The sequence below is a fragment of the Haliotis rubra genome, unplaced genomic scaffold, assembly GCF_003918875.1.
Source record: "Haliotis rubra isolate DU_JTF1 unplaced genomic scaffold, ASM391887v1 Scf137, whole genome shotgun sequence".
Taxonomy (NCBI): Eukaryota; Metazoa; Mollusca; class Gastropoda; order Lepetellida; family Haliotidae; genus Haliotis; species Haliotis rubra.
This window is the reverse complement of record NW_025765303.1, coordinates 617,397-637,150: the sequence shown is the minus strand read 5'-3', so window position 1 is coordinate 637,150 and position 19,754 is coordinate 617,397. Positions and strand designations below refer to the sequence as shown.

Genomic DNA, 19,754 nt, shown 5'->3' with positions numbered 1-19,754 from the left:
GCCACGAACAACATGGTTTGAAGCTGACGTTTTCACACCAAGAAAATATTGACATGCTTGAACATGAACTCCTTCAATAACACTGCTAATCTTACATTCAAAATCAAAGTCGTCCCCATATTTCTGAACCATACAATAAAATTGACATCACTTTACTTTCAAAAACCTTAAATATCTATAAGATAAGACACATTCAATAACATTGCCATCAAAATACCATTTTTCGCCCCTCGAAAGAACTCCACCGTTTTTAAAGACAAGCACTTTAGTTTTATCTAAATTTACAGTTAAATTATATTGGTGACAATACTGTTGTAACACGTTAATTCGATTTTGTAACCCTCCAATCGTGTCAGATATAAGCACGGCGTCATCCGCAAACAGGTGAGGTGAGGTGAAATTGGGTTTTACGTCGTGCTTGAGAATATTTCGCCCATATGTCAACGTGCATGCGTGTGTATGTGTATGTGTGGCTGCTTGTACTAGCACAGACTGAAGCTGGTTTTATAGTGCTAGCCCACTGAGATACCATGCCCCAGTGAAGCATGAATACCCCACTCAGACACATTATACTGACCCAGAGCCGACCAGTCCTTGTTGTACCCATTAATGCCGAGCGCCAGGCAGGGACCAACAAGTACAATATTTTAACGTCTTTTGATATGACGCGATCGGGATCGAACCCGCGACCTTCCGCTCTCCGGGCGGACGCTCTAACCACACCACTATACCACGGTTAGGTTCGGATCCACCTAGGTTGTCACATAGTATCTTTGGAGAAGATACTTAGATCCACATTGTCTCAGTTCACCCAGCTGTAAAATGGGTACCCGTGAGGATGTGCGGGGAATGTGAGTGTTTAGTTCATTGCGCCTTACAGGCAGCATGGCTGTATGATCCCCAGGGAGTAGAAAGAGTATCGGAAAGTACGATAGTGTCCTATGACCGGGGATAGTAATGTACGTAGCGCCGTGAGCAGGCAATGTGCCTGGATATGAGCGCCATATAAGCAGACTATTACTATTACTAAAAGAAGCGAATGTTTCATGCACAGGGAAAGAGTTTGTAAGGAGAAGGCCAACAACTCATCCAACGATTTCATGCATTTATCTGTGTCGTGTCGTCAGCAGAATAGACGCTGTGTACACGGATTAGTAGTTTCTTGGGACGAGCGCAGACGACTTCAGTTTAATTTGGGTCAAACCAGTTTAACTCATTTTTTACAAACGTTAAAGGTCACATGCAACCAAAAAATCAAACATAATTAAAACACAATTATCACTTATTCATGACATATAATATACATTGCTGGTTATGAAAAAACATATAAACAAAATTATAAGCGTACAATCGCAAATCAAAAGTGCAATATTGTGTACTTGGGTTTACTTCCCAAGAAACGAAGCAGCCGGGATACCGAACCCAGTCAGAGCGGGTGGGTGTGCACTCAAGTGTAACGGCTGGTTCATTTGCAGATGCCCTCACGGCTCATTGTGTGTGTATATATAGAGATGTTGGGTTTTGTAAATACATGCTCATTTTTTGTGTACAAATGTATAACATTTTACAATCAACAGACATCATAACATGTCATGTGTTCAAGTATCACACCTGCCTGTCTGTGTAATTACATAATGTGACAGAGACCGAACTCGGGCCATAAATCAATGCATTTTGTTTATGGTGTATAACCTGATTGGTGTTAAGTTCAAATTGCATGTGGTCAGTGATAGCAGCTGTGTATTGAATATTGTCATTAGCAGACTGACAGGCAGACACACAGGTGTCAATAAAACAAGACATTGAGTTTTGTCTGTGACAACGACATATCTATATCACAGTTAGAAATTCTGTCAACGCTAAATAATGACATTGCTTTCAAGTATCGAACTGAGAAAGAGACTCGGTAAGAAGAACGTGTGGTGAAATAGACAAATGAAATTATATAAACAGTTAATTTACTGTCATAACATATAAAAAGCTCGCGCCTGTGAGATATCAACAAAACATTAGAAAAATAGCTCACACCAAAGCCTTCACCGAGTATTCACCGGACAACCCGCTTTCCAAGCTGCGCGAACCTATTTCACTGCGCACGTGCTATGAGCGCAGCCCAGCTCTTGAAACGAGTTTTACCCCGAAAAGTCGGGGGAAAATTAGTGAAACGTTTGAACTCCGATTTCGCGCGTTTTTTTTCATCGCGTTATTTTTCAACTTTATAAGTTGAATTTGCATTTTTGACGATTTGTTTCGGTAAGTCCATACCGAAAGGTATCAGAATCTGCAAAGTTGTGTTTTACGTTGCATGTGACCTTTAACGATGCGACAAATTAGATTTGAGGAGTGTTGAGCCCTAAGCCAATATTACATCATCCATTATTTCTCAGCAGATGTTACATATTCATAATTAAGCGTAGGTGCATCGTGTTGTTTCGTATTGTATATGGAATACGGCTTGTGCAGGTTTGACTGCAACTGGTAATATGCAGGGTATAAGTCATTTCTATATTACCCATTATTTCCCCGCAGATGTACATAGCTATGCGTAGATACATAGTATTGTTCATGTTGTATATGAAAAACGGCTAGTGCAGGTTTGACTATATCTAATAACCTTCAAAGCATAAGTCATGTTTACATTAAAGTATTCTCTTTGGAGTTTACATGTATATAGTGAAATCACAAGTCTAAAAATAGTGTGTGGAAAGAGGATCAAAATGTGAAGAATTTGGTCTGATTATTGTTTGTTACTGATAGTAACATAATATTTCTTCTTGGATGCTTTTGAAATTGGGATTTTCCCCTTTTCTGCTCATATTGTAGATATTTTGTTTCACCATTAGACAAATGGCATTAAGTGGATTATTATTTGAGGAGAAATTGTGAAACGGAAGTAACTGTAGATTATGTTTACCACTTCTAAACAGACTTAACACTCCTCGCGACAAGTGACATAATTCTTTGTGCGTTCTATATTCTTAACTCCCTTGCGGACACGATTGTTTATAAATAAATATTCTCCATCTTAGTGTATGAAACCTTCTCCCGGTAACATTGATAGTGTAGAAAGCACTCCAAACGATCTTCTCTGTGAGGGGCTTGATAAAAAAACAATAAATATTCACGTTTGAGTTTTAGTTCGTTTAACTGAGAAAAGCTAAATGGCAACGTCATCGGTAGAGAACGAACTTGTGTTTACGGTCAAAGCGAGACAGGTCAATCAAATGTCTCATGGACTCGTGTCTGTTTTTTTTACATGATATGATCACCTATATAGTCACACTCCGGCACAGCGATGACTTAACATAACATCACTGCCACAGGCTAATTTGCATATCACGTGACCGGACTTTTCTCTTGTTTGTAATCAAACGCGCATATTCATAATAAGAAGAGACTGGACTCACGAATCTTTTCGGCGCTCTCTTCATAATGATTTACATTGTTACATATATATTCTTCCACAACTGCGACAGTTAGGTCTATGACAGTACATATTTAGATATCAAACTGGCTGCATCGTTTGCTCCCCGTCGGCTTCGATGACAGCACGTGGAGCCGTATAACCTATGCAAACAAAGGATCGCTACGCAAATCGAAATAGTCTTACATGTTTTTGGATATTTTCTCAGTGAAACTAAACCATTCTATTAAAGATGTGTAGTTAGATGTGTAGAGTAAAAGAAATCTGTACATTATATTGAATGGACATTGCAAGATGTGACGAATCGTCACATTTTTCTGGCCTGTGATAGAGGTACTATGCTGGCTTGCCGCATGGAACTCTGGGTAGGAGAGTGCTATATAGTTTCATTCGGGTCTGACCTTCTCATTACATAACATACATAACATACTTACTACATCGTTTCGACTTATTGCATTCGTTGTCGTGGACTAGCTTCCTTGATGGCCAAAGGGGAAGTAACTATACATCCTGTATACCATTTGCTTTACAGAATTACCTGCCCAAAGGGACATTACTCTTGATTTTGTTTCACTCGATTCGCCCCCTTTGATCAAACAGACACGCAATGTGTGAAGTTTTAAGTTTAACATTGCACGGAGTCAAGACCATGAGGCTAACTTTGCTAAACACACGATTACTTCCCTTTGAAACAAGGGCTCATAGTCATCACGACTGAAGATAACTTTCCAAAACGTTGGTTCCAGAATTTCAGCTTGTGAGCGCGATATTAAAGTAAATATATTTTGAGACTTCAGCACAGTGCGTAAATGAAAGCCCTGTGCTTGAAAGTTAGCAAGTCTGCTTGTTATTTTAGGGAAGGGAGATAAGTTCCAGGAAGACACCGAAAATGGGAATGCAGCTGGTTGTCAGTTAAATCAGGGATAATCTACAACGTCTTATAGTCTCCCTGGTTAAATCTAAAAACATCTATGCAGCAATATATATATTCTCCTTGTTTCAACTTTTTGGTACCACTTGCTTGTTAACGGTATTAGTACCTACGCCGAAACGTCGCACTCATTGCAATAAAGAATTTGACTGTCCATAGAACCTGGTTTTCCGTCATCTGAACAACTTCTAAAATGCCTCTCAAAGAACTTTAAAAATCTTATTTAGGGGATTTATTTATTATTTCGTAACTCGTTTACTTTAGTCTCGTTTCGCGAGATCACGTTATTTCTTGTCAAACATGTTTAACATACAGTTCACCCACTGACCAAAACATAAGGGATCTGTATTACCTTATAAGTGTTTGATAACATACTATGGATGGATGCGTCAGGAGCATGGCTATCAGATGATGGTTCACGAACAAGTTGCCGTGTTTAGGTTGTCTATAGACTTTGAGACGAAATTACAGTTCCTTTCTTTAGACCGAAAACGTGCTTAGATAAAACAAGCACATGTGCATTCCGTTGGGGTTCAAACGTGCTTCTTGTTTGTTTGAACAATCTATTAAAACACAGTTGGGTTTTTTTACAGTGTAACCCGTCCTATATGAGGTGCCATGGCTTGAGATGTTACATATATGTAATATGTTGAACTTCGGCCGAACATGAGATTGTGATCCTTCCTTAACCCCTGGCGGTGGGGTAGCCTAATGTAAAATGCGTTCGCTCGTACCGCCGAAGACCTGGGTTCGATTCCCCACACGGGTACAATGTGTGAAGCCCATTTCTGGTGTCCCCCGGCGTGAAAGCTAAAAACAGCGTAAAACTGAACCCACTTCTTTAACCCGAGTCTTCAAATCGCGCCATTCCAGGACGCGTTAAATGGAGCCTACTTGTTTGCTACAGAGAAAAACGAGTGGTGACGAAATGTTTCTGTTACCATGGTTCGAATATTCCGTTGAGCAAATCCTAACACTTTTATATTGGTTTTGTGATGAGTAAATAATGGTAATTTTCAATTAAAAGTGAGCGAGTGAGTTTTACGCCGCACTCAGCAATATTCCAGCTATATGGCGGCGGTCTGTAAATAATCGAGTCTGGACCAGACAATCCAGTGATCAACATCATTCGCATCGATCTACGCAACTGGGATAAGATGACATGTGTCAACCAAGTTAGTCCAGACCACCCGATCCCGTTAGTCGCCTCATACGACAAGCATGGGTTACTGAAGATTAATTCTAACCCGGATCTTCACGAGTCTTTCAATTTAAATAGAATATCAAAGAAAATTGTATGTATACTGAAAATATATTCGTTTGAAGGATTGACGTTGAATGTATTGGTACCACTGCACAATGTTTGACATTTTTATATATTTATGAAAATTCTTGACACGCGTAAACAGTCGAACGAAGCCAAAACCAGTGGTTGATAGCGTTAGCATCAGTCCACTGTCAGCCAGGTCACCACTTTCACGTGACCATGTGACCTTAAGAGAGGAGTGTATAGAACAGTACAATACATTAACAATAATGCAAAGAGCGATATTCGTGAGTAATCACGTGATGTTATCTAATAAAACACCCAGATTAGTCTCTGAGAGGAGACGTAGTGCATACTCCAACTTGTCAGACAGGTTACGTTTACACAAATATAATCAGTTATTTTGAGTGTTTTTGGATTAGTAGCGGATAGATTGATAATGTAACCATGGTTACTGAGATTAACACCGTTTTATCATTAAGCACTTGCTGACCATATCTCTGTTTTCCTAGAGCCAGCAGGTGTAGCCATATGTAACGGGGCATCCTTGGTAAGGGCCTCAGAATCCTAAACCTTGGCCCTGGTCATGGAAAATTCACATTTTGTGGGTGCTTTGTGTTTCACGCATTGAAAAGTGTTTAAGTATATTGAGGCAGTTATTCTTCGTATCAGAGGTCACTATGCAAATGGTAGATTTTTACCACTTCGCGGAAAACTACGATCGTGATTTATAATCGGAATCGAACCAACGACTAGGGGATTGTGGCATAGCCAAGGGACGTTATTAATTGTAGTGTAGTCTCTCACTCTGTCTCCCTCTTTCTGTCTCTCTGTGGCTCCCTGTCTCTCCATGTATCTATTTGTCTCTCTCTCCGTCTCCTTGTGTGTCTCTCTTCCTCTATCTCTCTCTCTCATGGTTACGCTTGATCTAGTGTCCACAACGTCTATTAAACAGTTGTGTCAAATATTCACACCTTTTAATCGTCTGGGTACATTTGAACTTGACCAAATAACGTAACAGTGACGGCCAACAGAGAGCTTTGAATCCTCACGATTACATGCGGCTTGATCACCATATTATGAATATAAATCGTCAGAAGACACAATTAGGAATAATACCGGAGACGGATAGGGAATAATGACACCTTTAATTTGTTTTACACCTCAGCAGACGACAATTGTCTCCCGCTTCGCGCTTCATCGATTGAGCAGACGACATGTATCTACCCAATTACAGGGTGTTGGATACTGTGTTTGTCTCATTAGGATACCACTAACAGGCAGGAGGCGTAAGGTTTAGAGATTGTCCACAGATACTGCGTCTCTGTGTAAGACATGTCAAGCGCTGACAATGACAGCTCGCTGGAACACCAGTTGTCCTGGTTATATGTCTGAGGACAACCGTCCTGGCAAGTATCAGTTTGTATATTAACTTCGACCAGTAACCACACTGGCAGAACTTCTCTTATGAACTTTGGAAAGGGACTCCAATACAAGTGTTATTCTGTTTCGACGCTCCTGAATACTTCGTCTTTGTCGCTGCTATGCTGCTTGATCTCATCATAAGAACGATGTTCATAACTACAAGATTTTCAAGTTTGGAAGCATACCACGATATAGGATCTTCTGGTATCTGTGAATTATTATTTTCAACTGTGACCATCGTGACAGACATCCCAAGTGATTGCAACCCAAATGTACGACTTATCATAGGAAGGATCTGTTGATGATTTGGAGTGAAATGACGATACCGTAACATTACCATAGATCGGATGGAGGCTGTGAACTGAATCTGTGAATTAAATACTTTCAACTGTGACCATCGTGACAGACACCCGAAGTGTTTGCTACCCAAATGTGTGATTTCATTTTGTACGACTTATAAGAAGGGTGTGTTGATGATTTCGAGTGAAATGACGATACCGTAACATTACCATAGATCGAATGGAGGCAGTGAACTGAAATCAGTGTTTCATCGTTTGTCTCTGCCGTTACTTATAGCAATACAGAAACTAATAAAACAGCATCTACAATGATAGGCCTATTGACATTTGCGCTGATGGACGTCCCGTGTACAGCTGAGTATTTTGCCTGTTCACACGCATGGTCGAACCTTCGCAAAAACTTCTGTTGTTCATTTTGGATTTCCATGATTCGGGTTAAATCCAGAGTAACAAATATCAAGGGTTACAGTCGGAAGTTTTTCTTTGGAGTGTCGATGATATATGATCACTCTCACCGATGCATATTATACTACTGTTTGATAAATATCCATAGTTTACTTGAAGGTGTCAACTAATCACAAAGGCCCAAGAAGGACGGTGGGGTAGCCTAGTGATTAAAGCATCCGCTTGTCACGCTGAAGACCCGGGTTCGATTCCCCATATGGGTAAAATGTGTGAAGCCCATTTCTGGTGTCCCCCGCCGTGATATTGCTGGAATATTGCTAAAGGCGGCGTAAATTAAACTCACTTACTCACAAAGGTCCATGAAGGTGTCCCATGCAACCATATTGTGTTTTGTTTTAGTTACTGTGAGACACCCATCCTTTGTATTTTTATCAGATATAAGATTAGATCTGTCACAGTTTGAACGACTTATCACAACAGAGCTATCCGCTGAAGTGTTTGAACGGCAATATCTGCCTCACCAGTTGAATCACTATCTGTGAGCACAGCTTGAATGACACGCCAAGGACCATCGGGGAAGTCTGTTTACGACCTGGAGCATACCAGTAAATTACTGCATGTGTGACAGAAGCAATCATTACGGAGATGTACAGATAGTGTTGGGTGAATGAGCGGTCATCACAGTATTACATAAAGGAATCACCTCAATGTTCAGTTTGTCATGCTTGAAACTGATTTTGATGGTGTCCGGTCCTTATCACGACGCTTAGGCCAGAGACCTGTGTTGAGGGGAACAGGAAGGTTGTGCATCTTCATGGACACCACAAGCACGTGTTTCCCGTGACAATCTGATTCTTCAACAACGGGTTTGAATGACAATGGTTGGGGTGGTGTTCCCATGTTAGGATATACCTGTGATGAATTGTTGAGTGGTGCTGAAAAAAGTCCAAGACATTCTCGGATTTCGGTTGGTTGTGTTCAAATCAACATTCTCGAAGAAGAACGTCATCGCACAACAGTCGTCAGAAACGATGAAACGTTATTCTAGGGCACTGACGACTAAGAGAAGTGTTGTGTTTACTGAAAATACTTCAAAATAAGGGTAGTATACTTTATAGCAGTGCAAAAGGACAGTATGAAAACTATTCACTCGAGAAATTCAAATTGTTTCTTTGTGTGACAGACGTATTCCTTTTGCATGACTATTCGGTACCCGGTGGTATCTAAACAAACGTCACAGAACAGCCTTAAAAGGCACGCAACGAATACAAGACAAACTGCTGTACATGCAAGTCCAGGATATACGTCCGTTGTCTGGTGTTACAGCGTTGTTTGTCAACGATATTATTAGTGGGATATTACAGTATAGCACGATCCAACTGGTGTTATCTCTACTGACAATCAGCCATGTTACGCCATCATCAAGGATTGATGAATACATGTACCCCTTTGTACCCTGTCAATGAAGCACATGTATGGTGACAGCTATACCTGCGATTTGTTTTTCCGGGTAAACGCCAAGAGGTATAGCTTCCTGCTAGGCACCAACAATAAGATACAGTTACAATAACATAGAAAACTGTGGTCATCCGCATGATTTATAGTATTGTTCCTTACAGAGTACGATCCTGTGACAGCTCCATATGAACTTAAACCTTTTACTGGTAGATTTGCCTCTATCACGGAAGTCGGACATCAAAGTGCATATCGATAGTTCCGTGTTTCCCAATGTAATACATGCACTCTGGTCGTCGGGAGAGGTTGATATCGTGTTATATCACACGGCTGAGACAGCCAATGGAGGCTTCTGTAGACGTTCGAGGAAGTTATTGTAATTGGAAGCGGAAATCATATAATCAAACAGCGCTATTACTTTTATTGTCCTTTGATAGCTGCGTGGTATGATTGTTCGTTTAACAGCAGTTGTACTTGAACAGGTGCTTTCTCTTATTATCGATCCCCACCAATCGGCAATACGAAGTCTTGGTTTGCTAAGGGATTGGAGGATTTCGAGTGGGCCCTTTTCACGTTAACATGATGGAGACATTTACTCCAGGAACAATGCAGATGTCATTGACAAGCAGATGGTCTGTTGTGTAGTAATAATCTCTGATAAGGTCAACGTACAAATATTGTACTCCACTTATTGATGGTATGGCTGTAATCCGGGACATTAGATAAGAAATATTGACTATAATGACTATGAGTTATTCACGCCATCTTCGGAGACCAAGAGACCAGAGGGTACACTGTTCGTCCTCTGGTGGCAGATCGTCATCAAAGTCTAAGGCTGTGACATTTGAAAATGATATTGGACGTGACCTTGAAACATGGCGCCTACTGTGGCAGAAACTTCTTCAGCAAAGGTGAGTGAGTGAGTGGGTGGATTTTACTTAGATTCCCTACATCGAGTTAATATTCACACTTGATGGATCTAAAAACGTAATAAGAATAATAAATTTTGATATATAACAAACATGGATAGAAATAACAATGTTACTTCTTTTTGACACAGCTTCTGGCCATCGCTATTACATAATGACGTTAGCATGATTTCTAAAAAGAAAAGAGAAAAAAGTGACAAAACGAAAACATAATGGAGAAAACTACGTTTACATCATACCAAACGCTTGTAACTAATCGATGGATATTACGAATCGGTTTTGGTCCCGGTCTCTTGCTGTATGTATAAGTCGAAGTGTATATAACGATCTACGGTTATAACGAACTTAGATTATTGATCCTTGTTGGTTTGCTACAATCGTTGTTTTTTTACTTAAATATTTTAGCATGGCAGCTGTCGATAGGACCATATTTGTGCTTGATTAAAAATCTTAATCATTTTGACTAACCCCGAGACTAACACTTAGTCTCTGAATGTCTATAATTTTGATTGTATCAAATAAACCCATTTAAATTGAAAAGAAGCCCCAGGGAGACCAGAGATTCAGAATCTGACGAAATCTAGACTTTAGCATTGCAGGGAGGGTTAGACTGTAGGGGAAATAATGAGGTTCAGGGACTGTCAGACATACTATAGTCTATAACTTACCCCGTATAACTATCAATATTAGTAAAGAATGAATTAAAAAGCGTGTGTCCTATATTCCTACTTACGGGCCCTTCAATCACTACTATAAGTTAGCTCATGCTTTCTCTGTATTTCCTCATCGCATATTACAGTGTATCTGAGAAGCTTACACAAAAAGCATGTGTTCTCATTGGCTGGCTTCGGGCGCTGCACGGTCACTGCGATTACGTCACCAAAGCTATACTCTTTACATCCGGGCAATGAAGTAACCTAAACACCTGGCTGCTGTTGTACAAAACAACCTTCACTGAGGTTGAACTGAGTGACTACAGTTACCCTCAAGATACCCTTAACAAAATGATACGTACGTTGCATAAAGCTATCTTTGGTCAACCTTAACGTTGGAAGGATACTTAGCAGCAACCTTAAAACACACACACACGCACACACACACACCACCCCTGGATCCACCTATGCGTATCTTAATGTGGACGACACGTGCTTCAGTTTGGCATTTAACGTAAATGAAACAGAATATTTCATAACACACGAATATATTTTTTTAGGATAAGACTTTTCTTTGGTTATGATTATGTGTCCATTTCTCTTCATAAGTATGTGTGAAGCCCATTTCTGGTGTCCCCCGCCGTGATGTTGCTGGAATATTGCTAAAAGCGGCGTAAACCAAACTCAGTCAGTCAGTCATAAGTATATAAGGGGCGGTGGGGTAGCCTAGTGGTTAAAGCGTTGGCTCGTCACGCCGATGACCCGGGTTCGTCCCACATGGGTACAATGTGTGAAGCCCATTTCTGGTGTCCCCCGCTGTGATGTTGCTGGAATATTGCTAAAAGCGGCGAAAAAACAAACTCAGTCAGTCAGTCAGTCATAAGTATACAAGTCTACAAGAAGCTAGCTCTTTTTGTATGGAACTGTCAAAATAATGATGTAAGGTTTGTCCAAAGGAAGACATGGTGTGGTTTATAATATTTTTATAACCCTTGTAGAAATATAGTTCAACACTGTACATTTTTATATCCTGTCACCACAATATGCGTCTCCAATATAAACTGATTTTTAATTATCAAAAACAATGCGAATGAATCGTAAAACGTTTGTAACAAAGGCGCAACTGGCCAATCATCATTGCTTTGTCCATAAAACGACATAAACAAATTCAAAGAACAAGACAATTCCTTTAAAAATGTGTGCATATCCATTTCATAAAATATATCAGTCATTTTCATTGATATTGTCAGTTTTACTTATAAGGTTAAATTCAATCACTGTTTTATCAACCTATTCATATGAAATCATATTATCGACTATTGTACATTGTAAGAACTAAATCACAAATTGCAATTATACGTTTCATCTTCTAACACTTGTGTAAAGCTTAACAATATCGTCTACTTTGCTAAACATGTCAATTTACTGTGTAAATATTATTCAAACAAAACAAACAAAAACTTTGAAAGAATAAAAAAGCGTATTGTCTATATCCTTGTATGATCACAATAGATGACTGATTTCTAAGAAATTACACCGCATTTCTTTACATAGTTGTCAAACAAGGCTGAACTCCACATACTAAAGCACTCTACTCTGTCGGGAAATAGGTTCACAACCAGATTTACCACTGAGCCTGTCTCATAATGATCAGAACATAGTGCTAACTGCTTTATACATATGAGATGAATTAGACTGACCTCACAGTAGCCTCTCATTATACAAATTTGTATCGTTTTGTATGCTGGCTTCGCGTATTTTGGCACGAACTAACATGAAATTGGGCTTAACGTCGCCAATAAGATTGGACTCGTGACTTCAGTGAACATACATGTGTGTCTTGAGCTGCTTGTAGTCCGACAAATACCGGTTTTATTCTGCCCTCCCACTGAGATACCATGCCGCAGTTTAACATGGAAACCCGACTCAGACACAGCATACTGACTCTAAGCCCACCATTCCTTGTTTTATTCTCTTAATACTAAACGCAAGTACTTTCTTTTGACGACATTTGATATGATATGCGACCGGGGAATAATGAGTGAGTATGGTTTTACGCTGCTTTTAGAAATATTCCAGCAATATCACGACGGGAGACTCCAGAAATGGGCTTCACACATTTCACCCATGTGGCGACTCGAGCCCGGCGTGACGAGCGAACGCTTTAACCACTTGGCTACCCCACCGCCCCCGACCAGGGAACCAAGCTACATATAATCCACTCTCCTGGCACATGCTCTGTCAACTTGACCACGAAGGTTGTCAGTACATGAATTACGATGCTATAGTCTAGTGTTGGGAATTGGTTGAAATCTCATGATTGATGATTGGTTCATTACTAACGAGCAATCATCGAAAAAAATGGTTAGCGTCATCTTTCACACTTTCCTGTTCAGGCTAGCTATTCTCGAAACGTTCGTCCGGGAGCCCTACGAACTTCTTTAGCCCATTCTTAGCACACTCAAAGTTAAGAATTCTTAGGGCTACGAACGTTTCGAGAATAAGGACCCAGGTTGTTATTGCAGATAAGTATAAAGAAAAAAAAACATGTTGTTATCTGTTGTTGTTTTTGTTATATTTAGAAACTGCATAAGTTGCATTTGCAAATTTCTCATCCAGTGTACAATTATGCAACTTGCTACATAAAGTGATGACGACTATTAGGACTGCACGGTATTACCGGAATACCGGTATATCACAATACGCTTTTTAAACGATACCTATTGCAATAATTATTCTGAGAACCGGTATATTGGGAAAAGAACATAAATGAAGTTTTTTGTGATTATCTTTATGGTTTAAGTTAAAATCTACACACTTTCATTCACAACAGCTGTTTTCCTTCGTTATTCAATTACAATACGGCATACTGTAATGCAATAAATTGTATAAAACAAGAAAATAGAATCCATGACTGTTCAACCTAGCTAATTTTCAGATTGCTGTTATCAGAACCATAATATGTATGTTTAGGATATAATGTTGAAAATAGGATCGACATGTGCAGTTAGTGTCACTTACTGTCAAACACTAGAGTTCCCAATATATCGCAATACGGGTACCTGAATTTGCCAATACACATCCCTAACTTCTATATCATAAACATAAACTTACCAGAGTCTTCAAGAAATATTCAGTCAAGTGTCTAAAAACCAAAAACAGTAGTTTCAAAATTGTTTGTGTTGAAAATGTGATCGACTGCTTGGTGGTTTGGTCATTGCGACCATTCTTCGATTATTTCAGTCAAGCGGAACACCACTAACTGATACTCTCATGTTGGCATGAAAAATATCAGTGGAAACGTCTTGTAAATATCACCTTTCTGGTGCGGACACAGTCAGGCTCGGTGACTCCATAGATTATATGTCATCGCGTTGAGTGTTGCTCATGATATCAACCCAGGGTTTGTCTGGTCCAGGTTCGATCCCACAAAGTAAATCTTAATCATTTCTGACTGTAGCGTATAGCAATACACAACCACAGCATATAACCGGTACTTCAGTGAATCGGTACAGTCCTTCAGCACCTTGGTTCGCTAGATATTGGAAAAAAATATCCTATCAAGTTCCCGTTCGAACACACAGCACAAGAGTACCCGTACAAAACCCTATCTGATTAAACTACACAATAAAACCATATAGTAAACATAATATAAAGCCAACCTTTATTACACCCGGTGAATAAATAACAATAAATATCAAATGTAATGTTAATAAGAATATCATACGCTGTGAGCACGAATCAGAACTGGGTATTAAGACTGATGAACCACAAAGAACACAGCTGTATACAGCCCCGTGTGTATGTTAGTGGTATGTGGGGTTTGAAACTAGCCTACACAATGGTATCTTCCGCCTTTAAAGTGACCCCCCGAGATCGTGTCCGCTTAAATCCGGGTAGTTATACACAAGGTCAAGTGTTGACGAAAAACATCGGGGACAATCTCAAAAAGATTTTTGGGTACAAACGTGTGCGATCAATCGTGCGATTCTTAACTAAAAGTTCGCTGCGTGATGGAATCTTTGGTGTGTCAGGTTTTATAACTTTTCAAGAAGCGTTAACTGAGATAAATAAAAGATAAAATCCTGTGATCTAAAATCATTAATATCTGTTCTTGGTATAAATCTGTTAACCACTATCAGGGCCCTGTATCGAGGAGAGACTAGTCCATATTATATAAATAAAGAGAACGAGTGAAAACTGTGCTTATAGTCTGCAAATACATTTTAGAATTAGTTTAAAAGAATGGAAATTGATACAAAAAAGGACATTAAATCCCCTGGCTTTTGGAATATATCAACACCATTCTACACGTACAGAAATGAAATATATCTAAGATGCTGATAAACATTTTGTTTGGGTTTGGGGTATTTTTTCTATTTTAACAAGGTGCTTGAAACTAATCACAAAAACAAAATGAACTATGATCATATTTTTCATGTTGTTAATATCTAGAAGCACGTATAAACATTCTTTCTTATACTCCGAAAAGTGTACAGGTGTCATTTGGGTCCCACTGGATTTTTTTCAAGACATGTTTTCAATATATAGTTTAATTAAATAAAAATGTTCAATTCAAATTTTGCCTCTGGAGTCCTTTACAGAAAACCGTGTAATTTCCGTTTTTGCTTAATATATGTAGAACTAACGGGATTGGGAGGTCAGGGTCGCTGATTTGGTTGACACATTTCATCGCATCCCAATTGCGTAGATTAATGCTCATGCTGTTAATCACTGGATTGTCTGGTCCAGACTCCATTATTTCCAGACTGCGGCCATATGGAATGTTGAGTGTGGCGTTATACAGACATACAAACAATACATGCTGAGAGAAATGAGATTCGGGGTTTGATACATTCCCCAGAGCGGCCTCGTGGAGCCGCATTATTGGGTTGTATTGCGGTATTGTGGTGTATATATAAGAGAGTAGATGAGAGAGTGGATGTTTGTTGGAAGGTATTTGTGTGTAAGACCCGTTTGTGTGTGGCTACCATCAACTTGGACATGATGGAGTTCCCAACGTTTGGTCAACCGAGGACTTTAGCGGATGTTGTTAAGCTAATGAAGTGAGTTTTAATTTAATTTTGATGTATAAAGTCTAAAAAAGTTATGTTTATCCTTAGTTGTTTGAGAGAAACGTGTTACAGAATGTCACTGGTTAGGAACTATTTTGGTTTGGTCGCTTTTAACAATATTTCAGTTTTAAAATTCACACTGCTCAGACATCAACACAAAAAAGATGAAAGTGTAATGGTGAATTTACAAAATAGTCATTTCTGATTGGCCCATGAGAGGTTTTCTTACACAAAAACAACTCATTTGACTCCAACTTTTCCCGTACGGTGGAATTAGTAAACACGAATTCTTTCTCAAATATCGCTAGGCACTTTGAAACAATAATATGTGCAATAATTGGTAAAGAAATGCAGAGGTACAACACTACCAATCGGTTTCAATTCAGTTTTAGCGCTTGTAAATCCTCAGGTAATCGAGCTTCAATGTGGTCGTAAGCAAATGCTATTGATGACGTAATGCATTTATTGTAGTTGACGTATGTTTAATGACATCACGATATTGAAATCCACGATGATGACGTATCATGGTCGGATCCAGGAATTTTGAAAGGTGGGTGTGTGTGTCAGGGGGTTGAATGTACGCTTGTCACCGGAAATCTGGCAAACAATGTTTCATACCTTATGGAATGGTCTCAAGCTGACAGTTGGGAACCAATAATCCTTGCAGGAATGACAAATTCCCGATCTAACTATCCCAAATTAGCCAATCATCAGCTGTGACAGCTAAGCGTGGCATATCGCAAACCAGAACTGGTTCTTGAATGTAAGCTGGCGCGCGCAAAGGGAGACGGAAACCAGTTTAGCACCGGAAGTATCGCATCTCGAGCCTTACAGGCCCTATAGGCTTACGAACGCTTTGTGGATAGGATCCCTGTTCAGAAGAGTGCGTAAAATCGTGGATGTCATTTTGGCTGCATTGTAACGGACACTAATGTACACTGTGAAATTCGTATTTGGAATAGCACCCTGGAATCAATAAATCAATATATTATTTTATATATTATAAGTACGAGGCGACTTCAAGGGTGAATGGCTGGATGCCATTGTAACACAACGACGTGGGTTGTTGCAAGTAACACTTATTTGTCTGGTCGGGACTCGTACAAGCCGTTAAACACCAAACATATTATAACGTATTATACGCGGACAACATAAATATTTACCATTCGTGTTAGTATCCCTTCATGTAGAAAGTCGTAAATATGGTACCACACACAGAGTGACGTAATAAAACCTGAAGTATTTGTGGCATATTGAATCGCAGACGTAATAATAGCTTTACCATTTGTGAAGCACTGAAGCGATGACGTAATAATAGCTAAATTATTTGTGATGTACCGAAGCGATGACGTAATAGTAGCTAAAGTATTTGTGACGTACCGAAGCGATGACGTAATAGTAGCTAAAGTATTTGTGACGTACCGAAGCGATGACGTAATAGTAGCTAAAGTATTTGTGACGTACCGAAGCGATGACATAAAAATAGCTAAAGTATTTGTGACGTACCGAAGCGATGACGTAATAGCAGCTAAAGTACTAGTATTTGCGACGTACCGAAGCGATGACGTAATAGTAGCTAAAGTATTTGTGACGTACCGAAGCGATGACGTAAAAATAGCTAAAGTATTTGTGACGCACTGAAGCAATGACGTGATAAAACATAAAGTATATGTGACGTACTAAAGCGATGGATTTGATAATAAATGTTTCCATAGGTTAGGTATTGGCAGCAGTTTTTAGTAAACGGATCGTTACCCTATTGGACGTTGTTTGAGAAATATATTACTATCTACCAACATACAATCCTTGAGGTAAATTATTTTCATTGTAAGACCATTTGTCAACAATAGCTGGATTTGATTATTTTACTCAATATTTCAAAACCCTTTTACACGCATTTTTCTTTTCATTTTAGATCTCAGTGTGGGGTTAAGTTTTTCAACTGCTTACGAACATATTTGTTTGTTTGCCATGGCACAAGTGCTGTTTAGAATACCGTAATCAATAATAATGCAATTGACACAATTTAAACATAAGTGCTGAAGAAAGTTTTAAAAAGGTTATTTGGAATTCCCACATCTTATCTTGATTTATTGCTTTAATTAATGAGAACCTTAAATGGCAACTATGAATATGAGTTCTGAAAGTGGAGTGGGGCCTGTGATGTGTGAGCTGCAAAGTGATTTATAACCATCCTATAAAGAGAACGCGTGCTTTCATTGGATTGCTCAAACATGTTCCATTAATCACGGCTATGTCTTTGTTTGCTGAACGATTTATTAACGTTTTGTAATTGACTGTTTGTTTACACAAATCCCGTTGGTATAAGTGGGTTGAGTTTGTCATCACCCTTGTTAGTGCGGACCCTCAGTATTCCGATCTTTTTTATTGACTGGGTGGGTGCACAAATCTACTATTTAGAAGTCTTTGGGGCATGTCTTCAACCTCGTTAGTGCGGACGTTTAGTATTCCGATCAACTTTTACCAGCATCTCCTCGGTGTTTTCATTACTTGACACGTCACTACTGAGTGAATCAATTTAGTTTTACGCCGCACTCAGCAATATTCCAGGTATATGGCGGAGGTCTCTAAATATTCTAGTCTGGACCAGACAATCCAGTGATCAACAACATGAGCACCGATCTACACAATTGGGATACGATGACATGTGTCAACCAAGTCAGCAAGCATGACCACCCGATCCCGTCAGTCGCCTCTTACGACAAGCATGGGTTACTGAAGATCAGTTCTAACCCTAATCTTCACGGGTTGATACAGTGCCAAGGTGATATACTCATATATTGATGTCAAGGTATTATATCAAGGTATCAGAGTGTCAAGGTGGTTTATTGATACAAAGATGATAAGGTGATATACTGACATAGTGAATACAATGCGATAAATCGATATGGTGATGACAAGGTGATATACGATATATAGATGATAATGTGATATATCGTTATAATGATGATAAGGTGATATTTTGATGTAATGATGACAAGGTGATATACGACATATAGATTTCAAGGTGATATATCGATACGGAAATGACAATACGATATCGCCATATACGACATATAGATATCAAGGTGATATATCGATACGGAAATGACAATACGATATCGTTGATATGCGATTACAGGGCGACATATCGATGTTGAATACGCTAGCCAGTCGATAGTGCCTTTGAAGTGGCACATTGAAAAATATCGATATTATCACCTCCTTCAGTGAACAGTGAACTCGTTTTAATAAGGGCATTACGAAATCCCCACATGTACTGTCACATAGGTGCATCTATTATTTCTCCACAACTTGGGGCCGTGAGTTAACCTAAAGGTTAAATCGTCCGCTCCTCGCGCTGAAGATCCGGGTTCGTTTCCCATCATGGGTACATTGTGTGAAGCCCATTTCCGGTGTCCCCGCCGTGATATTGCTAAAAGATGCGTAAACACACACTCTCCACAACTTAATTTGCTTTCTTCTGAACTGTGGAATGACGAACTACTTTGACTTGAAACCATAGACATTTACACTGGTGGAAGTTGCAAATATCACAGCATGATATATGAAGGGAATAGCCTTCAGTACATTACCTCACTCCACTCCACCCCACCCACTGGCAGAAGATTAACGACCTTCCTTGACCTTTACACACAGTTCCACACTCTGTTTACAGTATAACAATGAATTTCCACAATGACATCAGTCAACACTTCATGAAAGTTTATACCTCATAAAGAAAAGACACCCCACCCCTACCCTCTCTTCAATTCCCCACGTTCCAACGATCAGGTGAATCATGTTTAAAGCCTAACAAATCACATGTACACAGTCAGGTGCGCTATTGTCTGTGACAATGCATGTTGTCGCTTCAGTGGTTGCCTGTAC

General features: G+C 39.4%; 1 protein-coding gene across 1 annotated transcript in view; it reads left to right on the top strand.

Annotated features, from left to right (window-relative positions):
• Positions 1 to 8,630: 8,630 nt before the first annotated feature.
• The window catches only part of LOC124268200, a 35,925-nt gene continuing 24,801 nt past the window's right edge, over positions 8,631 to 19,754 (top strand). Inside the window, exon 1 of the mRNA XM_046703229.1 lies at positions 8,631 to 10,117. Coding sequence (XP_046559185.1) covers positions 9,948 to 10,117 — 170 coding nt within the window. The 5' untranslated portion in view covers positions 8,631 to 9,947. The remainder of the gene's footprint in view (positions 10,118 to 19,754) is intronic.